This window comes from Anolis carolinensis, chromosome 4 (assembly GCF_035594765.1).
Source record: "Anolis carolinensis isolate JA03-04 chromosome 4, rAnoCar3.1.pri, whole genome shotgun sequence".
Taxonomy (NCBI): Eukaryota; Metazoa; Chordata; class Lepidosauria; order Squamata; family Dactyloidae; genus Anolis; species Anolis carolinensis.
The window spans coordinates 237,608,551-237,627,406 of record NC_085844.1 but is presented as its reverse complement, the minus strand read 5'-3'; the positions used below and the strand labels follow the sequence as shown (position 1 = coordinate 237,627,406).

General features: G+C 38.5%; 1 protein-coding gene across 8 annotated transcripts in view; it reads right to left on the bottom strand.

Annotated features, from left to right (window-relative positions):
* Nucleotides 1-18,856, bottom strand: part of phactr3 (phosphatase and actin regulator 3) — a 269,876-nt gene that overhangs the window by 131,428 nt on the left and 119,592 nt on the right. For 4 of the 8 annotated variants that reach the window (XM_062979002.1, XM_062978999.1, XM_062979001.1 and 1 more), the window contains 3 exons: nt 13,667-13,828; nt 10,697-10,774; nt 1,624-1,803 (listed from right to left, as the gene is read on the bottom strand). In XM_062979002.1, coding sequence (XP_062835072.1) covers nt 1,624-1,803; nt 10,697-10,774; nt 13,667-13,823 — 415 coding nt within the window. In that variant the 5' untranslated portion in view covers nt 13,824-13,828. The remainder of the gene's footprint in view (nt 1-1,623; nt 1,804-10,696; nt 10,775-13,666; nt 13,829-18,856) is intronic. The other 4 variants (XM_062979000.1, XM_062979004.1, XM_062979005.1 and 1 more) reach the window with 3 other exon arrangements.

The window sequence follows — 18,856 nt, the reverse complement described above, 5'->3', positions numbered from 1 at the left end:
AGATTACAATGAAATCATATTTCCAAAATGTTGTAATGAGTGGGAATGAAAATTACTTTATTGGTAGGGTGAATGGGTTTTCTAGTTATTTCGAAGAATTACTTTTAAAGGACATCAAAAAAAATTAGGTGAATTTTGGGAGGGTTTCCCTCCAAACTTTATGCTTTTCTCTAATCAATCCTAAAGTTTTTAAGACAAAGGTGGTAACAAAAAAGTCAATGTGACCCACCTTTAGATGTATAATCTTTTAACATTTAAAAGAATTGTTATGATTACTTTTAAAATGTGTAACAAATAGCAAGAGTACATTACAAAACACAAATGACTCAGGGCCAAAATAACTTGCTGCCTGAGACAGCGGCAGCCAGAATGGCACCGCCACCTCAAGCACCTTCCCAAATTACAGTACAAAGGTATAGGCATGTGGCTGAAAGAATGCACGGGTACAAGTCAATGGAGAAAGTAACTTCTCCAGTCAGCAAAATACAACATGTAAGTAATCAATTGTGCACTAATATTCTCTTCTCCAGTGTTTTCCCCTGGTATTCTATATGCTGAATATATGTATCTCTTTCACTCAGTATCTCCTTTGCCTCATCACACTAGAGGATGGATCCACTTTAAATCCAGTTTCTGCCTTCTGCAGAATTCTGGGGCTTGCAGTTTAGTGAGACCCAGGACCTCTAAACTACAATTGTTCTGCAAAGTCCTAAAAGGTGTTTCAATGCAATTGATCCAGCAAATCAGTGGTTCTACTCTGAAGTTTCTTCTCATTTAATTTCATCCTTTTGTATTTATTTTGTGGGTCAATTGCCATATTGCCTACTGCCTGTTACATTCTCAGCTTCTGCCACTCACCTTGTTGAAGATAGAAAGCAAGTTGTTCATTCATTATGGAAAGTTGTGTGGCTGCAAAATATCCTGCACTTTGTAAGCTGCAAAGCAATAGGAGATTCCATACTTGCGGGAGAGGTCACCATTTGGGACCACAGTGAGGAAAAAATGGATTTGTACTTTCCTGAAATGATTCATGTACTTTCCTGAAATGATTCATGTTCAAGAATATAGAAGAGGGGTCAGGCTCTGAGATCTGGCAACCCTAATGTGGATGTGCTTTCCATTTGGAAATGGAGGCTTTTGAGTCCAGATCTTAAAGGAAAAATCAGCTGACTTCCCAGCTAGCATTGCCCATGCACATACTGGCTGAAGTATTCTGATACTGTACCTAAAAACATGTATTTGCTAGGCTCAGGTCCAGTCACCAACTGCATGTAATCCTATCAATACAATGAAGCTAAACAATTTCAGATAGTCCAAGTGGGATGCCCTAACTCAAAAAATAGAAAACCATCAAATTAGATGAAAACAATAACATGTGGTCTGTAGTCCAATCCACAGTGAATGATCTTGTATCTAAATTCACCTTAAAATGTGCAAATTTCATTTCCATATCTATTGCATGCAATTTGGTTTAGAACTTCCATGCAGGAAACTGAGAATTATCTGCCATTCAGCTGGGAGGAACGGGGACTTACACAACACTACAAATTTCTGTAGCATCTGATACTGAATCAACTCCAGCTCAGTGGAACAGAAAGGCCAAAACCATTTCATAGCCAATACCTGAATCTTCTCTCAGCTCTTCCGAATGCAGCTCCTCGCCAAGTGAGGTGGCATTGGTTGTGGCTGATATGTGTTCCTGCTGCGTCTCTTCTGAGGTAAGTGCCTGGCATGAGGGGGATGAAGGGTCACTCAGCATTGCTCTGGTGGCAGCGTCAGCAGTGCATGCTTTGCCTTCAGAATCTAGGACACCATGACAGGCTATCATTAGTTAAACCATTGATAATTAATTGAAGCCCACCCCCTGTGATACCACTTTGAGTCAAAGGAAGAATTCCTCATTGAAGGCAGCCTACAAACATCTGAAATAACTTCATAAATGATACACTACCTCTACAGGGCATGGCTTAAGTAGTTGCGCTTTCATGCTCATGTGCAAGTAATAATGCAAAACTCTGTTGAATATTTGTTAAAGAGTGTAACAAAGGAGTATGACTGTATGTATGTATGATGTTCATAGAGTTGGGAGGGCAAGACGGAGGGAAGCAGATATCTATACACAGACAGAGAGACACATAGATGAGCACAGACTTATCAAAGTTCTGCATTTTAGTTAGAATCCAGAATAGCCATACATAGATAGAGCTGTATAGATAGGAGAAAGATTAATTACCAACACCTGCCATCATCATGGGGCAGGAAAAGGATTAATGCCCACTCAAATGAATCTAAGTATGTGCTGTCCCAAGACATTTTCCTGCCGGGATTGGAGCCCTAATAACACCCTCTTCAAACTTAAGCCAACATTTCAAATGGTCTTGCTGCAATGTTCAGACACCAGGTTCTGTCTTCCCCTTCTACTGCTGCACGGCAAAACACCCTGACTTGAATGCACCATCTTGCTTTCTTCTGTTTCAGTAATTGGTTGTCATTTTACAGCTAAGAGGTGGGACCTGCTGCATTTGTTAATGTAACTGTAATGTAATGTAATGTAACTGTGGCACTGGCAACTCGTCCCCTGTTTGGATCAGCCTTTCTTGGCAAGGATTGTATAGAAGGATGCAATTTGCCTTGGTATGCAAAGCAAACAAAATTGCACTGCATTTCCCGAGTGGTCCTCGCAGCATGAAGATGCTGCCTGACATAATGGCATTTGATGAGCACTGCGCTAGCTTGTAAACAATTGTGATTATTAGAGTTTCCCTGATTCCCTCCTCAAAGAACTGCCTTGCTTAGCTCAACATCTATGCTGTAAAATACAATTGCCTTCACCACTTTTATGGAAGTCAATTTAGAGTTAATTACATAATGGAAGTGGAACCTCTTTCTATGACAGCTTGCTACATAGGAGACCATAGAGTTTAAGCAGTTGATCGGGAAGTGAAAGGGCAATGGACATCAGATCAGCACAGGACTATGTGTTCCCTTTTCAGTATATGCTAATTTCCCTAACAGCATTTCCCTATATTTCCTCATGGGAAATGCTGTTTGTTTTTATGCATTATGTTAATGTTATTCATACGATTATAGTCTATGGCAGGGGTCCTCAAACTTTTGAAGCAGAGGGCCGTTCCACAATCCTTCAGACTGTTGAGGGGCCGAATTATCATTTGAAAAAAAAAATACAAATCCCTATGCATACTGCACATGTCTTATTTGTAGTGTAACAACAACAATGAAAGAACAATACAATATTTAAAAATGAAAACAATTTTAACCAACATAAACCTATCAGGATTTGAATGGAAAGTGTGGGCCTGCTTCTGGCCAATGATATAGTCAAGTTAATTAAGGTTGTTGTTATGTGCTTTCAAATCATTTGAGACTTTGGGCGAGCCTGAGTCTAAAATTAATTATTTATTTACTGCATTTATTTACTACATTTATATCACACCCTTCTCACCCCGAAGGAGACTCAGAGCAGCTGTATGTACATACAATATATTATATTATTAGCATAGCACAATATTAGCATTATATATTACTATATTGAACTATATCACTATAGTATTATATACAGTAGAGTCTCACTTATCCAAGCCTCGCTTATCCAAGCTTCTGGATAATCCAAGCCATTTTTGCAGTAAATGTTTTCAATATATTGTGATATTTTGGTGCTAAATTCGTAAATATAGTAATTGCAACATAACATTACTGCGTATTGAACTACTTTTTCTGTCAAATTTATTTTATAACATGTTTTGGTGCTTAATTTGTAAAATCATAACCTAATTTGATGTTTAATAGGCTTTTCCTTAATCCCTCCTTATTATCCAAGATATTTGCTTATCCAAGCTTCTGCCAGCCCGTTTAGCTTGGATAAGTGAGACTCTACTGTAATATGTAATATATAACATATAATTAATTTTATTATATGGTATTATTATTAGTATTATATTGTATAACATAATATTATTATCAATAGTAGATGTATATACAATATATTATATTATTAAAACTGATATAAAAATATTATATTATAAAACTGAGGGCGGGGGCCAGGTAAATGACGTTGGAGGGCCGCATCTGGCCCCCGGGCCTTAGTTTGGGGACCCCTGGTCTATGGCATTGTACAAATGATTAAGCAGACTGGAAGAATGGGTGATAAATCAGCACCAGGGACAGCTCCCTATGCCTCACAATGCAAGTTCCACATTGGTCCACAGAGAGGGCTGGAACACATACTGTAAATTCACTAAGGAATTAACATTCCTTTAGATAGTCTGCCCACATGATTGAAGGTGGTTACTGGCCACACTTTTCAGGAACATTGACTAAGGAATGTGATTCTTAGACATGACGCACACAATTCTCATTAATTTCCACAGAGAAGCATGTGCTTTGTTCTCCCCTACTCCATTTCTCTTTGTGTGTCTCATTCTCAATATGAAATGCACAGAAATATGAAGTATACTAGAGTCAATAGAACAATATAAAAGGAACTCCTGAAGATTTTTAATGTATGTTTAGTTTATGTTCTTATGTTTTTGAAGAATGAAATGTGTTAGAAAATCCACTATGGGTCTGTAATACACAGCTAGCAAGACTCTCTCACATTGTTTGAGGATCTTTTCAGTATCCATAATATATTGATGATGGAGACACATCCATTTTGAAAGTATCCCTTGTGTTTTATGTTACAAAACAGGATCCTGAGTAGGGCAGATGATTTTTTTTTAACGGATTAGGTCAGCGGTTCTCAACCTGGGGCCCCAAGATGTTTTTGGCCTACAACTCCCAGGAATCCCAGCTAGTTTACCAGCTGTTAGGGTTTATAGGAGCTGAAGTCCAAAAACATCTGGGGACCCCAGGTTGAGAACCACCGGACTAGGTAAACCAACTGATGGTAGCTGAGGCTCCATCACCACAACGACCACTATCATCATCTCCAGTCAATGGGATCAGCACCATTCTGCTTCTGCCTCCTCCCTTCTCTCTTTCAGAAACATCATGTTTAGTGCTCCTACCCAAAGCACAAGAATCATTAGAAAAGTGGATGATCATCTGACATGATCTTTAGCCAGAGAATTTACATTTCCCCTTCTCAGACATCATTCATCAGACACTTATGGCAAGACCATCTTATTCATGTTATTATTTCATTACAAGGTACTGGAGTGATGATTTAAAAGAGAGACACTTCAGAACTCACTTTCTCCATGTCTCCCTCCCCCTTTTATCAAGGACATTCATATTTGGCATATCACACTGGTTGCAATCTAAGGACACGGGGGAAACCTGGCCTGTATGCCGCAGAGCTCCCAGTGCAACATTTTTATAGGCTGAACTCGCCCACCCTGCCTCATAATCACGTTCACTGAAAAGTTACTGTTCTTAAAATAGCCTTTGCAGCAGCACAGTTGCTATGATACGGAGGAAGGTAGGAGGGAAGGGAGCTCATTGCCTGAGTTTCCACTCATTGTGAAGCCAACCCATACATAATCATTGGCATATTAACTACCGGCTGCATTGTTTGCTGCACTACACAATTTGGTCATTTGAGAAGGAAAACCTATTTCGGAAAGGGAGAAAGAGACTGCAAAAAAAGAAGGCTCCATTGACATCTACAAGATGCCCCTCTGACATCTTGAACATGTACTTAAATATTGCCTTTCTAAGGCTTTCATTGCATGGGTTCTGGAATCATGTTACATAAGAAAACAAGCAGAGTGGCAGAACACAGCCAAAAAGTTGCAGGTTTAATTCCTTCATCTCCAAGTAGGATTAATTAAAGCTCCTGCCAAAACCAGAGAATTGTGCCAGTCTCTGTAGACCCACAATGAGTAATTGCCATGGTTCAGGAGAGGGCATCCATAGTGACTCTCCATAGGATCTTGGGAGCCAGATCCCTATCATACCCCATGTTCCCCATAGCCAATCTTTATAATCCTTTTAAGAAATGGCCTCAAATCTCATGAAGTTTTTTGGTGCAGGTTCAGAAAAGAGCAACAAGTATGGTAAAAAAAAAAAAGGTATGAAGAAGGATCTGAGCTTGTTCAGCTTGGTGAATAGAAGATGGAGGGCTCTCGTGGTTGCACTCTTTAAATATTTCCTGTGCTGTCACAGCGGTGGTGGTGGTGGTGGTGGGAACAGGCCTGTTCTGTGCTGCCCCAAAGGGTAGGACCAGGTCTAATGGTTGAAGGTACAGAAGAGTATATTTCAACTGAAATTAGACAATATGAGCAATTCAGCAATGCCTAGAGGGATAGTAGGGTCTCCACCTTTCAACCTCTTCAAGAAGAGGCTGGGTAGCTACCTGCTGAGGATGCTCTAGCTGGAATTACACTGAGCAAGGGGTGTGACTTGATGCGATCCCTTCCAATGCAATGATTCTATAGGATAAACACTACTGATCCAAATGTACAATGTCCTGACAAATAAAGTCAATCTCTAGCTCACAAAACTCCAAAGTCCTTCCAGTTCTGATCCAAAATATATTACTACTTGAAGCAGAGTCCAAATCCCTCCACAAGGGTCAGTACTTAAGAAAATTTTGCTGTATAAAGACCTACATTCTAGCTGTCAACTCTTCTCTGTTGTTGTTGTTGTTGTTGTTGCAGCATTCCTTCTAGTCATTTTGGACTTATGTTGACCCTAAGGTGAACCTATCACTGGGTTTTGTTTTTGTTGGCACATTTTCTTCAAAGAGTATTTGCTTTTGCCTTCCTCTGAGACTGAGGGAATATAACTTGCCCAAGGTCACTCACTGGGTTTCCATGGCTAAAAAAGGGTTCAAACCCTGTCTTCAGAGTCCAATACTAAAATCACTCCTCTTCCTAATTTCCCTTAAATTATGCTTCAAGTTGGCCCTGCTCTTCCACCACCATTGCTGGCACATTTAATTCCCAGGAAATTCTAAACTCCCTGTGGATAAAATCACCTGCGCTTTAAAATTTCTCTTTGCCTGCATTTCTGAGTATCCTCTCATCATTGTTATTCTTCCTCCTTCAGAAAGCCAAGAAAAAAATGTGGCATCAGAAACAGATGAAGTGACTGGCATCTAACCAGAACATAGTTACCTCAACTGTTCAACACAATGTCATTTCACAGATCTATTCCACACTCTTTTGAGCCTATCTAAGTAACACTAGGATTAGAAAACTGATTGTTATGCAATGAAATCTGAACTGTTTTGGATTCCAGCTTCTGCATGAGACAGATGATCCCACATGTTATGAATCTGCAGAAGGTTATCACAGTTTCACAGCAAGGTTGTTGGATTGCTTCAAATTCTGTGTGAATGCCTCTTAAAGAAGTTGACATTTTTGTTAATTGTTACCCAAATTTTGGTGTTGTCTCTCCTTATTCACAAGAGTAAGATGATCACATTTAAATAGCATTTCAGAGTGCTTAAAACTATATATGTTCACTTTAATAACCTTAAAAAATTGCACAGCAAGTTCTATTAATGTCATGAAAGCTCAGGTTGAATCAGTAGTACTAAGGCAAGGCATTACTACGCACCTACACCCCAGCCATTCACTAGAACCAAGTATGGCATACCAGGATCAGAGTAGTAGCAACACAGAGAAGGGCTTAACTTGTGCCACAACTTAATATTATTTGTCAAGGCAACTGAGGGAAATAGTGGGACAATGAAATGAACCTCAATTGTGGATCTAAGGGCATGAACAAGAAGCATTCCTCCTGGTACTTGGACTCTATTTCTATTGCAAATGGAAGCAGGGGCTGGCTCAGAGATAATTGCTTGCTAATTATCTCTAATAAGTGAATCCAAAACCAAGGTTAGATTTTTAGAACTGAGTGTTTCCCTGTTTTCAGCTCACAGTCTTTACTATTATACTATATTCACTGTCTTGTATGAATTACTCATTCAAGTGGAGTATTGTAATATGTGACTGGCACATTGTGGTCCAGGGTTCATGACCTTGCTCAAACGTTTCTCTTGGGACTGTAAGCATTGCAACAGAGCATTCAAACCTGATATGGAAACGATCTCTTATCCCTCTACCCACCCACACCTCATTAAGGTTGGATCCAATTAGAAGGAGAAATGGAGGGGGATCAAGCCCCCCCCCCCCCACATTGAATAACAGTGCCATCATTCTGGTGTGACAGAAGCTCAAGGGACTTCTAAGATTTAATGCACTCTGCTTAGCACAATATTGCAGATCTGACAACTCTAAATTATTGCACTGAAATGAGACCTCATTGGAAAAGATTAGAATGAAAATACTGCATATCTTTAACTTAATTCAAACAAGCTTATAAACAGTTATTTTTTAAAAAAAAGTCATTGTGGGTAAAATCTAAGTGGAGGTTAATAAATGGTGTGCATTATGAAAACCATAAAGTAACCCCTCGAGACCTGAGGCGTCCATTGTGCTGGCAAGGAATAACAGGGATTGTGCTAGATTGCTCTTGGCAACCCATTTTTCACTCTCTCCTGACTTGACAGGGGCATTGCACTGTAAATTTGCTCACTTGAAGCTTTCATTGGCACCCACGACTATAACAAAGATAGGAAAGAAACACAACACCTGTTCTTTTCTATGCACCTTTCCAAAGAGAAATATAAAGCAAAATGCAACCTCAATGTGTTTTTTAATGTAATAAGCAATATTATTGGTTGATAGCTTAGATAGTCTGCAAAGTTGTAAAGTCAAGTCGGTGAAATAAATCAATATCATGTTCTAAATCATGTTATAAAACTTAAATGTTTAGGGAACCAGTCAGTAAGATTAAAGTAGTCCAAGAAATGTTGACAACATTGCTGACCAATATAAATACTTACTGTGGACCTAGTCCAGTGGTTCTCAACCTGTGGATCCCCAGGTGTTTTGTCCTACAACTCCCAGAAATCCCAGCCAGTTTACCAGCTGTTATGATTTCTGGGAGTTGAAGGCCAAAACACCTGGGGACCCACAGATTGACAACCACTGATCTAGTTGAATAAGCAGTGAAATCATAATCATAACAAAAGGTAGAACAGAGGTGGAACCAAACAGCCTTTTCAAGATGAAAAATGTAATGTGCAATGAAAGCTTTTAGACTTGGGAATGTCTTTTGTACAACATTATGCATTCTCAGGTATAGTATACAGGATGAAATCATAACTTTAACACAAACTTCCACAAAATGATAGAAGCATCTTTAGCACATAAATAGTGAAGATTATCCTGGAGCTAGGAGGTGACCAGCCAATATTGCAGATAATGTTTTAAAAAAGCAAGAAAATGCAGAAAGTTAGAATAAATTGGTCAAAATATGAGAAATGGAAAGCATACATGTTTGCAGCTGATTATTCAAAGTGCAACACATGGGAGGAAACATGTACGTAGAAAGAAGAACTTCTTGGCTGAAACCCCTTAAATAAAGCTTTGGATATAATAAAATGCATTTGTTTAGGGAGGCCTCACTCAAAGTCTGAAAAAGCAGATTGGTTGTGGAAATTTGGTATTTTTGGGTGGGTTTCTCAAGGAAAGTCATAGCACTTGAATCAGTATGTGTTATGTGTTCGGTATGAACAAAAGAGGGATCCTGGCCTAAGGCTCTGATAAATATGATTCCAACACAAGGGTCACATAACATCTACTGAATGGACTTCCGTAGAATAGAACAGATACTCTATATACTCAAGTATAAGCCTAGTTTTTCAGCCCTTTTTTTAAGACTGAAAAAGCCCCTTTCGGCTTATACTCGGGTGAGGGTCCTGGTTAGCTTATATTTGGGTCAGCTTATACTCGAGAATATATGTTACATTTATTATTTTTCTCTATTATTATTGGTATTATTACATTTATTATTTTTCTCCATTATTGTTGGTACTATTACATTTATTTTACTCTATTTTTATTATTAATAATAATACTTTTATTTCACTCTGATATTATTATTATAATAGCATTTATTATTTTCCTGTATTTATTATTACTTGTATTATTTTCCTGTATTTATTATTATTATTATTATTACATGTATTATTTGACTCTATTATTATTAAAAGGATACATAAGCACATTTACATTGAAGAAGATGAGAATAATGATTTGATCAGAGTTGGACAAGCTTATCTTAAATCTGAGCTTGATGTAAATTTTCAAAAACATTTAACCTACTGGTGCCTCAATTAGTGTAATTTTATTGGTATCTATTTTTATTTCTGAAATTTACTACCCTCGGCTTATACTGGAGTCAATGTTTTCCCAGGGTTTTTTTTTTTTTTGGTAAAATTAGGTGCCTCGGCTTATATTTGGGTCAGCTTATACTCGAGTATATACGGTAATTTATTTTAATCCATTCATGACAGTTAAAGGAGAAACAGGGATCTTAGGAAGGAAAGAGTCCTTGCATTAGGCATAGCAAGGCAGCTACCTCAGGCAGCTGATCTTCAGTATCATGAAAGGGCATTCATTTCAAGTGCATCTTTGCTGCAAGGGATAAGGAAAGGGACAGAGAAGAATTTCTGCCTCATATGCCAAAATAACTTGCACAGTGATGTGATTAGGGAGCAATTTGCTCATTTGCCTCAGGTAGCAAAAAGTGTTCAACCAGCCTTAATCTCGGTGCTGAACAGCAACTGGTTCATCACTGCTGTTGTGCTCATAGAGAAGCCCCTTCCAGGTGCTTATGAAAAGGCAAAGGGGGTAAAAACAGGAAGGTTGCTTGCACTTGCCTTGTTCCATAATTTCCAGAAGGCCTTTCTTAATTAGTTCGTCCCGGCCTTGCCTTGAGGTTGTCTTCTTCTCTAACACTGCAAAAAGGGGGTGAGCATGATCAACATGGAACATTAAAGCTGACAGCGCATGGAGATGAAGAGTACAGGAAGCTTGCATGAAGGGGTGAAAGATGTCCAGCATGAAATATGACACAGCGCTGAAAAGCAAAATGCAGTTTTCCCCTCTGCATCAGTCAAACTGCATTATGTTTTCACAATGTTTGTATCTCTGTCTTCCATTAACAAAATCCGAGCAACATATGTATTGGTGAAGTGACATTGTCATAGGGGCAGGCTATGAACCCGAGTTTTCCTAGTCCATATTCAATGGGTCACATAGGTTATTATTATATTTATGTTTACCCTGCTCTTTCTCTCCACAAAAGAGACTTATAGTGGCTATACAAACATAACACTTGGCGTGGCTTTTTGTCATGAACCATATCCTTTGCTTCTCTTCCAATCAGTCAAAAGGACTGAATCATAATTCAAAGACCATGTGGTTTAGAGCCTGAAGTTAGCACTAATTCATTTATGCTAAACTGCTAATGTGGAACCATTATGGGAAAATCATGTAATTGCAAAATTAAGAACCATTTGAAGTTATTAAAATGGCCAGTAAGTTACAAAAATATTTAATATAAAATTAATATTTAATATATTAATTTTAGATATATTGAAAGCCAGAACCAATTTAATCCATGTTCGTCAGAATAAATCAGTAATAAAAGAAATCTGTGTAAGTGTTCATTTTCTTAAATAATCCAATTGTCCTCTTACCAACCAACCTTTACTGATGATATTGATGGGGATTAGAAATGGACACTGGATATAGCAGCAAGTAGTGGGAAAAGACTACTTCAGATCAAGTATAGAAAGCCCATATTATAATAGCATTCTTTTATAACTATTTCTATAGATGGCTTTAATAACAAGTACAAATTCATGTATATGCCTATAAGTGGCCATGATACATGAACGTTAATTACAGAATTAGAGTTGTCAACAACCAGGAAAGCTGAATGTTTGTGATTTATCTTATTTCTTTAAGCAATCCATACTTCAATGGTCCCAATGTGGTTAAAGCACAATTCATGAATGGCTAATGCTTGCCAGTGCATTTGAGCCACATGTTTGCTTGTTTGTTTTTGTTTTTAAAACTGTGCTAGACACCCAACTGTGAAAAGTGCACTGGAGTGTAAACCAGAAAAGTTACCTGTTTGAACTATAATAATCATGTCAGATACAGGTTTCTGGAAGATGTAATCCAAAAGCAATGCTCCCAAGCTCTGGTGTGAACTGGCACACTTTCCTTGGTATGTCCCTCTCATAAAAGGAGAGGGCTTGAGACTGAGATTGAACTTGCTTCCATACAGCACTTTTGTGTCCAAGAAAATATTTATCTTAATGCATGATGTTGGGCACAACCATGATCTCAATAACAACTAACACCCAAGGGCTACTTATTATGGCCATGTCTCCTGTAATTAAAATAACAACCTATTGATGCAAACATTACTATGCTGTTTGGGAATTTGCAAAAGTACCACTTGATTATGTGCTACATTAGAATTTATCCAGCAAGTTATATCCTGTGTTAACATGAGCTTTGTAGTACTTGCCACAGGAAACTGTCTTCTATTGACTCCGGCCATTGGTCCATGTAATATAATATAGTATGGTGACTAACTGGCAGCAGTCTTCTATGGTTTCAGACAGGATTTGTTCCTAGCCCTAACTGAAGGTACCTACTATTCTCTGGTGGTCTCTCAAGTCTGACCCCAAGGAGCTGATATTCGGTGTATTTCATAATTGGTTGGAAATAATGTTAATTTTCTATTATTTCTCAGACAGCAAATGGGTTTTCTGTCTATATTTTTCCACGGGGAAGAGAACAGGCACCCAAAGCCTACTGGAGTTTCTTTGCACTTTGAGAAGGATTCACTTGTGGAGAAGTACATATGTCTTATATGTACTCTGAAGAGAAAAAAACCCAAACTGTCTATGGTTTGGCCCAGAATATGTATTTCTATACAGTAAACATGTTTTGTTTGCAGAAAGAAAAGCCATTCTTTCTGCAGAGAAAGACATATTATTCCCTGCATGAACAGAACATGTTTGTATGCACAGAAAGCATGTTCATGCAGGGGAAAAGGGGATATTTCTCTACAGAGGAATATTTTCAAAAGTACACAAGTGCGATTGGGAATGGCACAGAAATCCTTCATGTTCTCATGCAGAAAGGAGAATACTGCAGCAATTATTCATTCTCGGCTGTGAGAACAAAGAACATGGAGATGTATGTCCCTATTTCAGAGTGGTATGTTCTATTCCCAAAGGCATTTCTTTGACAGAAGAAATATTTTTTCTTCTTTCCAGAAACCAAAGTTGTTCTTGTCTTTTTTGTCTTTCCCTTTTGTGATCTCTATAATTGCTTAGGAAAACCAGAGTGTGAGTTGGGGGATGCAAGGTAATAGAAAACTGAATGGAAGACGTCTTGCTGTGAGAAGTCCAATAGAAAACAAACTGTACACAAGATAACTTATTTCAATTCATAACTTACCATGGAGTTACATAGTAAAAGCTTGATTGCTCCAAAGTTGCTTGCAAGGTTGTCTGAGGTGGATTTGTGGATATATGTGTGTTTGTGTTACTTCTTGTACTTCTCTTATTGTGCAGGATTTGGAACTACATGGGATACTGTAAGAGTACTTTCTCTGACTGCCATGTTTGTTTTCAGTCATTTGATCTAGGTTTCTAGAATCTCAACACACTCCACGTATACTTTCAAACATATGTATAAAAGTGCCAGGAAAAGAAATCTGATTTAAAAGCATAAAAACTGAGTTTCTCATGAGGTTTGATTCTGACAATCAAGTAAAACATGGCTTCTTTTATCATAAAGCATTTCTTGGCCAAACCTTTTACCTGCTGATGTCTGCTTTAGTTTCTCGTTTTTCTTTTTCCTCCATTTCCATGGTTTGAAGATTCTGCCCAGTGTGGCTAGCTTGCTGTTCCGTCGGACAGGAGGAGTCCGAATCCCTGAGACCAGATATTCAGAACGCACTGCAGGGGAAGGATCCATTTCCTCTGAGAAAAGTGGAGAGAAGGAGGAGGAGAGAGAAAAAGCTGATGGTTAAAGGTGAGAAAAGAAGAGGCTACAATACAGTAAGACATGATAGTGGATGTGGAAATATGTGCAGCATTTTTTCTTAGCTGCAGAAAGAAAGGCATGGGATTAACAACTAGTGTTGGCACTAAATTCCACTCAACAAGAATGAGAAATGTTTTTAACTGTGGTCACATTTTGCTACAGAAGCAACATAGATTTAGACATAGGGTGCATCTATTAAGGCATACAGAAAACTGGGTGAGTTTTTGCAAGAATCAACACCAAAGTTATGGTAAATGTATGTGGAAAGAAAGAAAGAAAGAAAGAAAGAAAGAAAGAAAGAAAGAAAGAAAGAAAGAAAGAAAGAAAGGGTCCATATGCAGGTGTGTTGCATGAGTTAATATATTCAAGTGATTTCTCTTGTGGCAATCAACAGGTACAACTACAGAGATTTGAATATACCATTTGGAGCTCTTTACTAACTGCTATTAAGGGTGTTGAGCTCTTGTTATTTTTCTCCTGCAGATTGTTGATACAATGCTCTTTGGAAAGAACCTTTTTTTTTTAAAGTAAGTCACTAAATAAAACTATATTTTATTTTGAATACTGAAGGACTATATTTTCTGTTACATCTGGATAAAGCTGTTTATTTTCTTATCTGCTGAAACTCTGCTGTAAAGAGTAAAAAAAATCTTTTTGCACAAACCTACTGCGACCCTGGTGTCATTTTATCTTCAAGGTCACTGCAGTTGGACTTTAAGTTTGGTGCTATAGAGGGACGGATTGTTTTCTGGCACTAAACGCAACAGCATCTACACAAGGCATGGTCAAACTTCAGCCCTCCAGGTGTCCTACCAGCTGTTAGGAATTGTGGGAATTGAAGTACAAAGCACCTAGAGGGCCAAAGTTTGCCCATGCTTGATCTACGTTATAGAATTTGACATTTATAGTTTGTAGAGACACCAGCACTCTTTGGCAGAGAAGGCTAAAGACCTTGCCAATCTACAATTTCCATGATTCCATAGCATTGAGCCATTGCACTTAAAGAAGTATCAGTCTTATTAATTCTACCATGGTATTATATCAGAGGTTAGGGGTTGCATTAGACACTGCCCCTGACCCCCAGGTTTTTGGTGGGCTATACATTCACAACATACACACTCCAACTATTCCAGTTCAGCAGGGGTAGTCCTGGTTAATCTTCTCCTGTTCTACCTTCTTTTCAAATTTCCACGTTTCCTTCTACCAACTTCCATTTTTGTCCTTGGTTTACTACAGTTGCAACAAATAGGCTCAAATTGCAGAAGTACCTGGGCAGTCAATTAAACTCAGAAAGAGTGACAAGACAAGAGGGGGCAATGTCTTACCTCTCCTAAACTCGGCACATCAATTACAAGGTTTCCCTGGTTAAAATGTGTTTTTCCTCATTCATAATTTTTACCGTTTTCTTAACTCAGCTACATATAGCCTGATTTTCATCAGTGAAATGTTGGAAGATATGCAACTCCCCCTTTTGCCCTTAAATGACCTGTAAGGAATGGGGATGGTTGGGCAAAATGTATTTCTTTTTATCCATTTTGATTTTTGTTCTATTTTACTTTAGTTTTCTGTAGTTTAGTCAGTTTATTTTATATGCCATTTTTCCTTATGTGTTTTCGATCATAAAATTATTTGTTGTTGTTTATTAAAATATTATTTTTAAATAGTGATGTCTATCAATGCTAGGCGGGGATTATTTTGTGGCCGCATAAAACTCCATGGAATAACTGTTCAATCATCTAGCCAAAAACAAAAACATCCTTGCTACATTTGCCTGTACATAGATTTCATTTTTTACAGTTCGTGATAATGTATTTTCATGCAACCATCAATTTCAATAATTGCAAAGGAAATGCGGCTGGGGTAGTAATAAAGACAAGCCACAAACAGCATCTTCCAAAGAGTAGTGGAGCTCAATAAATCATGGTTTTAGGATTGTTGAGATCTATATGTGGGTGCCTATGCATTATTTCTGAAGTGCAATGCTGGCATCTGTCGCCCACAGTGTCACGAGGCTGAGAATTATAAGGCAATTTGCATACTTATTTCAACAACCCATAAAATTTAAATGAGTGATACTGAACACATTTACAAGCCATTTGTTTCCAGATTAATAACTTCATAATAATTTGCGTTGTCAACACAATGCTTAAAACAAACTACCTTATAACATCATTTTGTTTTACATGACAAAATGTAAGCATGCTGAACAATGTGTTTAGAATTAAATGTAGAGGCTGCACTTTCAGAAAAATTGGAATTAGTGGTGTGAGCCAAGAATTAGGTACATCTGTACTGTAGAATTTATCCAATCTGACACTACTTTAATGGCCATGGCTCAATGCTATGGAATCATGAGATTTGTAGTTTGGTGAGACACCAGCACTATTTGGCAGAGAAGACTAAAGGCCTTGTAAAGCTACAACTATGATGCTTACATAGCATGGAGCTATGGTAATTAAAGTAATGTCAAACTGCATTAATATAATACAGCTCCTTTAATCATACTGAGCACAGACCCACTGAATACAATTGATCAAGTTAGTAATGACTGTCATCGACTCTAAACAAGGCTATGTCTGTATTTTACAGACAGTCTCAATAGGAATGCAAACAAAAACTACATTCACTCTGTAAGTCTAATTTTTAGGTATGTGCGATCTAGAAAAAGTAAAGTGTCTGTCCATACTTCCAGGAAAATGCTGTAAGAAATAAAATATGCACAGGGCTGGGGTATATATCTACAAGTATGCTCCCATCACCAACAGACTGAAACTAGACGTTCTGTTGTAAAAATCTGAAGCTGTGTATTTTGTTTGCCACTGATATATGAAGTAGTAAAGGACCTTACTTGCCACTTACTCTTCCAACCACTTCCTCAAACTGTTCACTGTCTCACTTAACTAGGAGAACTGTTTAACAGGCAAGTTGGGAATCCGCAGCCAGCAGGAAAGGTAACAGAGAAAAACTAGTGGCTGAAATAAAGCTTCTATACTTGCTTCTCACCTATCCCTCTTTTGTACAGCAGAGGCCAATGTGGGACTGGAAATCCCAGTTTGTTGCCAAACCTTAAATCAAATCAAAGCACAGAGAGAGAAGAAGAAATGTAGTTTTGTGTCAGTGGCTTTGTTAAGAGATCTGGCATTTGGTTCTGTCCCTCCTTAAACTTGTTTTCTTCTCCCTACAATCCTCTGCCCCCTCCCACCTTTGAGCAATATATTTTGCGATTGCAAATCCATAGGCAAAAATTGTCTTCCCTGTATTCTTGAAGAATAAGTAGAGAGAAAGTAGATCTTAAAACTGATTAGTTACTTATTAGATTTTTTTAGAACAGGAAGAAAATTGCTAAATTGACCTGTTGTTGCTTCCTTTGAGAACAAAATCGGTGGCGATGCCTCCTCTATAACATAAACCCATAAAACTTGAGACTACTTTGTGAAGTAATGAAAAACCAAAATGTGTAATATTTTACACTAGAGAGATGGGCCGAAACTAACAAAATGAAGTTCAACAGGGACAAATGCAAGATACTTCATTTCAACAGAAAAAAATGGAAATCAAAGATACAGAATGGGGGACGCCTGGCTTGACAGCAGTGTGTGCGAAAAAGACCTTGGAGTCCTCGTGGACAACAAGTTAAACATGAGCCTACAATGTGATGCAGCAGCTAAAAAAGCCAACGGGATTCTGGCCTGCATCAATAGGGGAATAGCGTCTAGATCCAGGGAAGTCATGCTCCCCCTCTATTCTGCCTTGGTCAGACCACACCTGGAATACTGCGTCCAATTCTGGGCACCACAGTTGAAGGGAGATGTTGACAAGCTGGAAAGCGTCCAGAGGAGGGCGACTAAAATGATTAAGGGTCTGGAGAACAAGCCCTATGAGAAGAGGCTTAAGGAGCTTGGCATGTTTAGCCTGCAGAAGAGAAGGCTGAGAGGAGACATGATAGCCATGTACAAATACGTGAAGGGAAGTCATAGGAAGGAGGGAGCAAGCTTGTTTTCTGCTGCCCTGCAGACTAGGACACGGAACAATGGCTTCAAACTACAGGAAAGGAGATTCCACCTGAACATCAGAAAGAACTTCCTCACTGTGAGGGCTGTTCGGCAGTGGAACTCTCTCCCCCGGACTGTGGTGGAGGCTCCTTCCTGGGAGGCTTTTAAGCAGAGGCTGGATGGCCATCTGTCGGGGGTGCTTTGAATGCGATTTCCTGCTTCTTGGCAGGGGGTTGGACTGGATGGCCCATGAGGTCTCTTCCAACTCTACTATTCTATGATTCTATGTACTGGCTTGCCAGATAAAGAAGATATGTGCCATGCAGGTGAACAATAAAAACAAGTAATTTATTCTCCTTAATCCAGAAAAATATATATACAATATGATCAATTGCACCAACTCACATAATGTCCTTTCATGAGAGATCTAAAATAGTCTTTCCTTTGTCCATGTGGATAAATTCCTTCAGCAGTCCATGAAGCAAGAACACACTTCAAATTCTGTGTCTCTCTCCTGCTTCTCTCTTTAAACTCTCTCTGTACCTGCTTAGCTCAAGCCTGAACAACAATGCAACAGTATCAAAACCTCCCAGGCTTAACCAGCTCTCCAGACATGGCTCAACCTATCAGCTTCATGCATCTTATTTGCACTTTACATACACACCTTAGCTAATTTCTTACATATCTTAACATACTTTATTTGAAAGACTGCATTTTCCTGTAGACTAAGGCTTGTCCCAGTTTTTCAAACATTTGGATAGGCTCTGATTTATATGCTGCCACCACTACCATCAGAGACTTGAGAGTTAGGGGCCTTGGCAAAGAACAACACATTATTCTTCTCCAGTAATTAATAGCCATTCCACAGCCTTGGAATTCCCTTCCAAGAGAAGTCAGATGAATGTCTTTCTTGTGCTTTTGCCAGTAGGCAAATGCACTTTTGTTTATACTAGCCACTGATTTTTATACTAG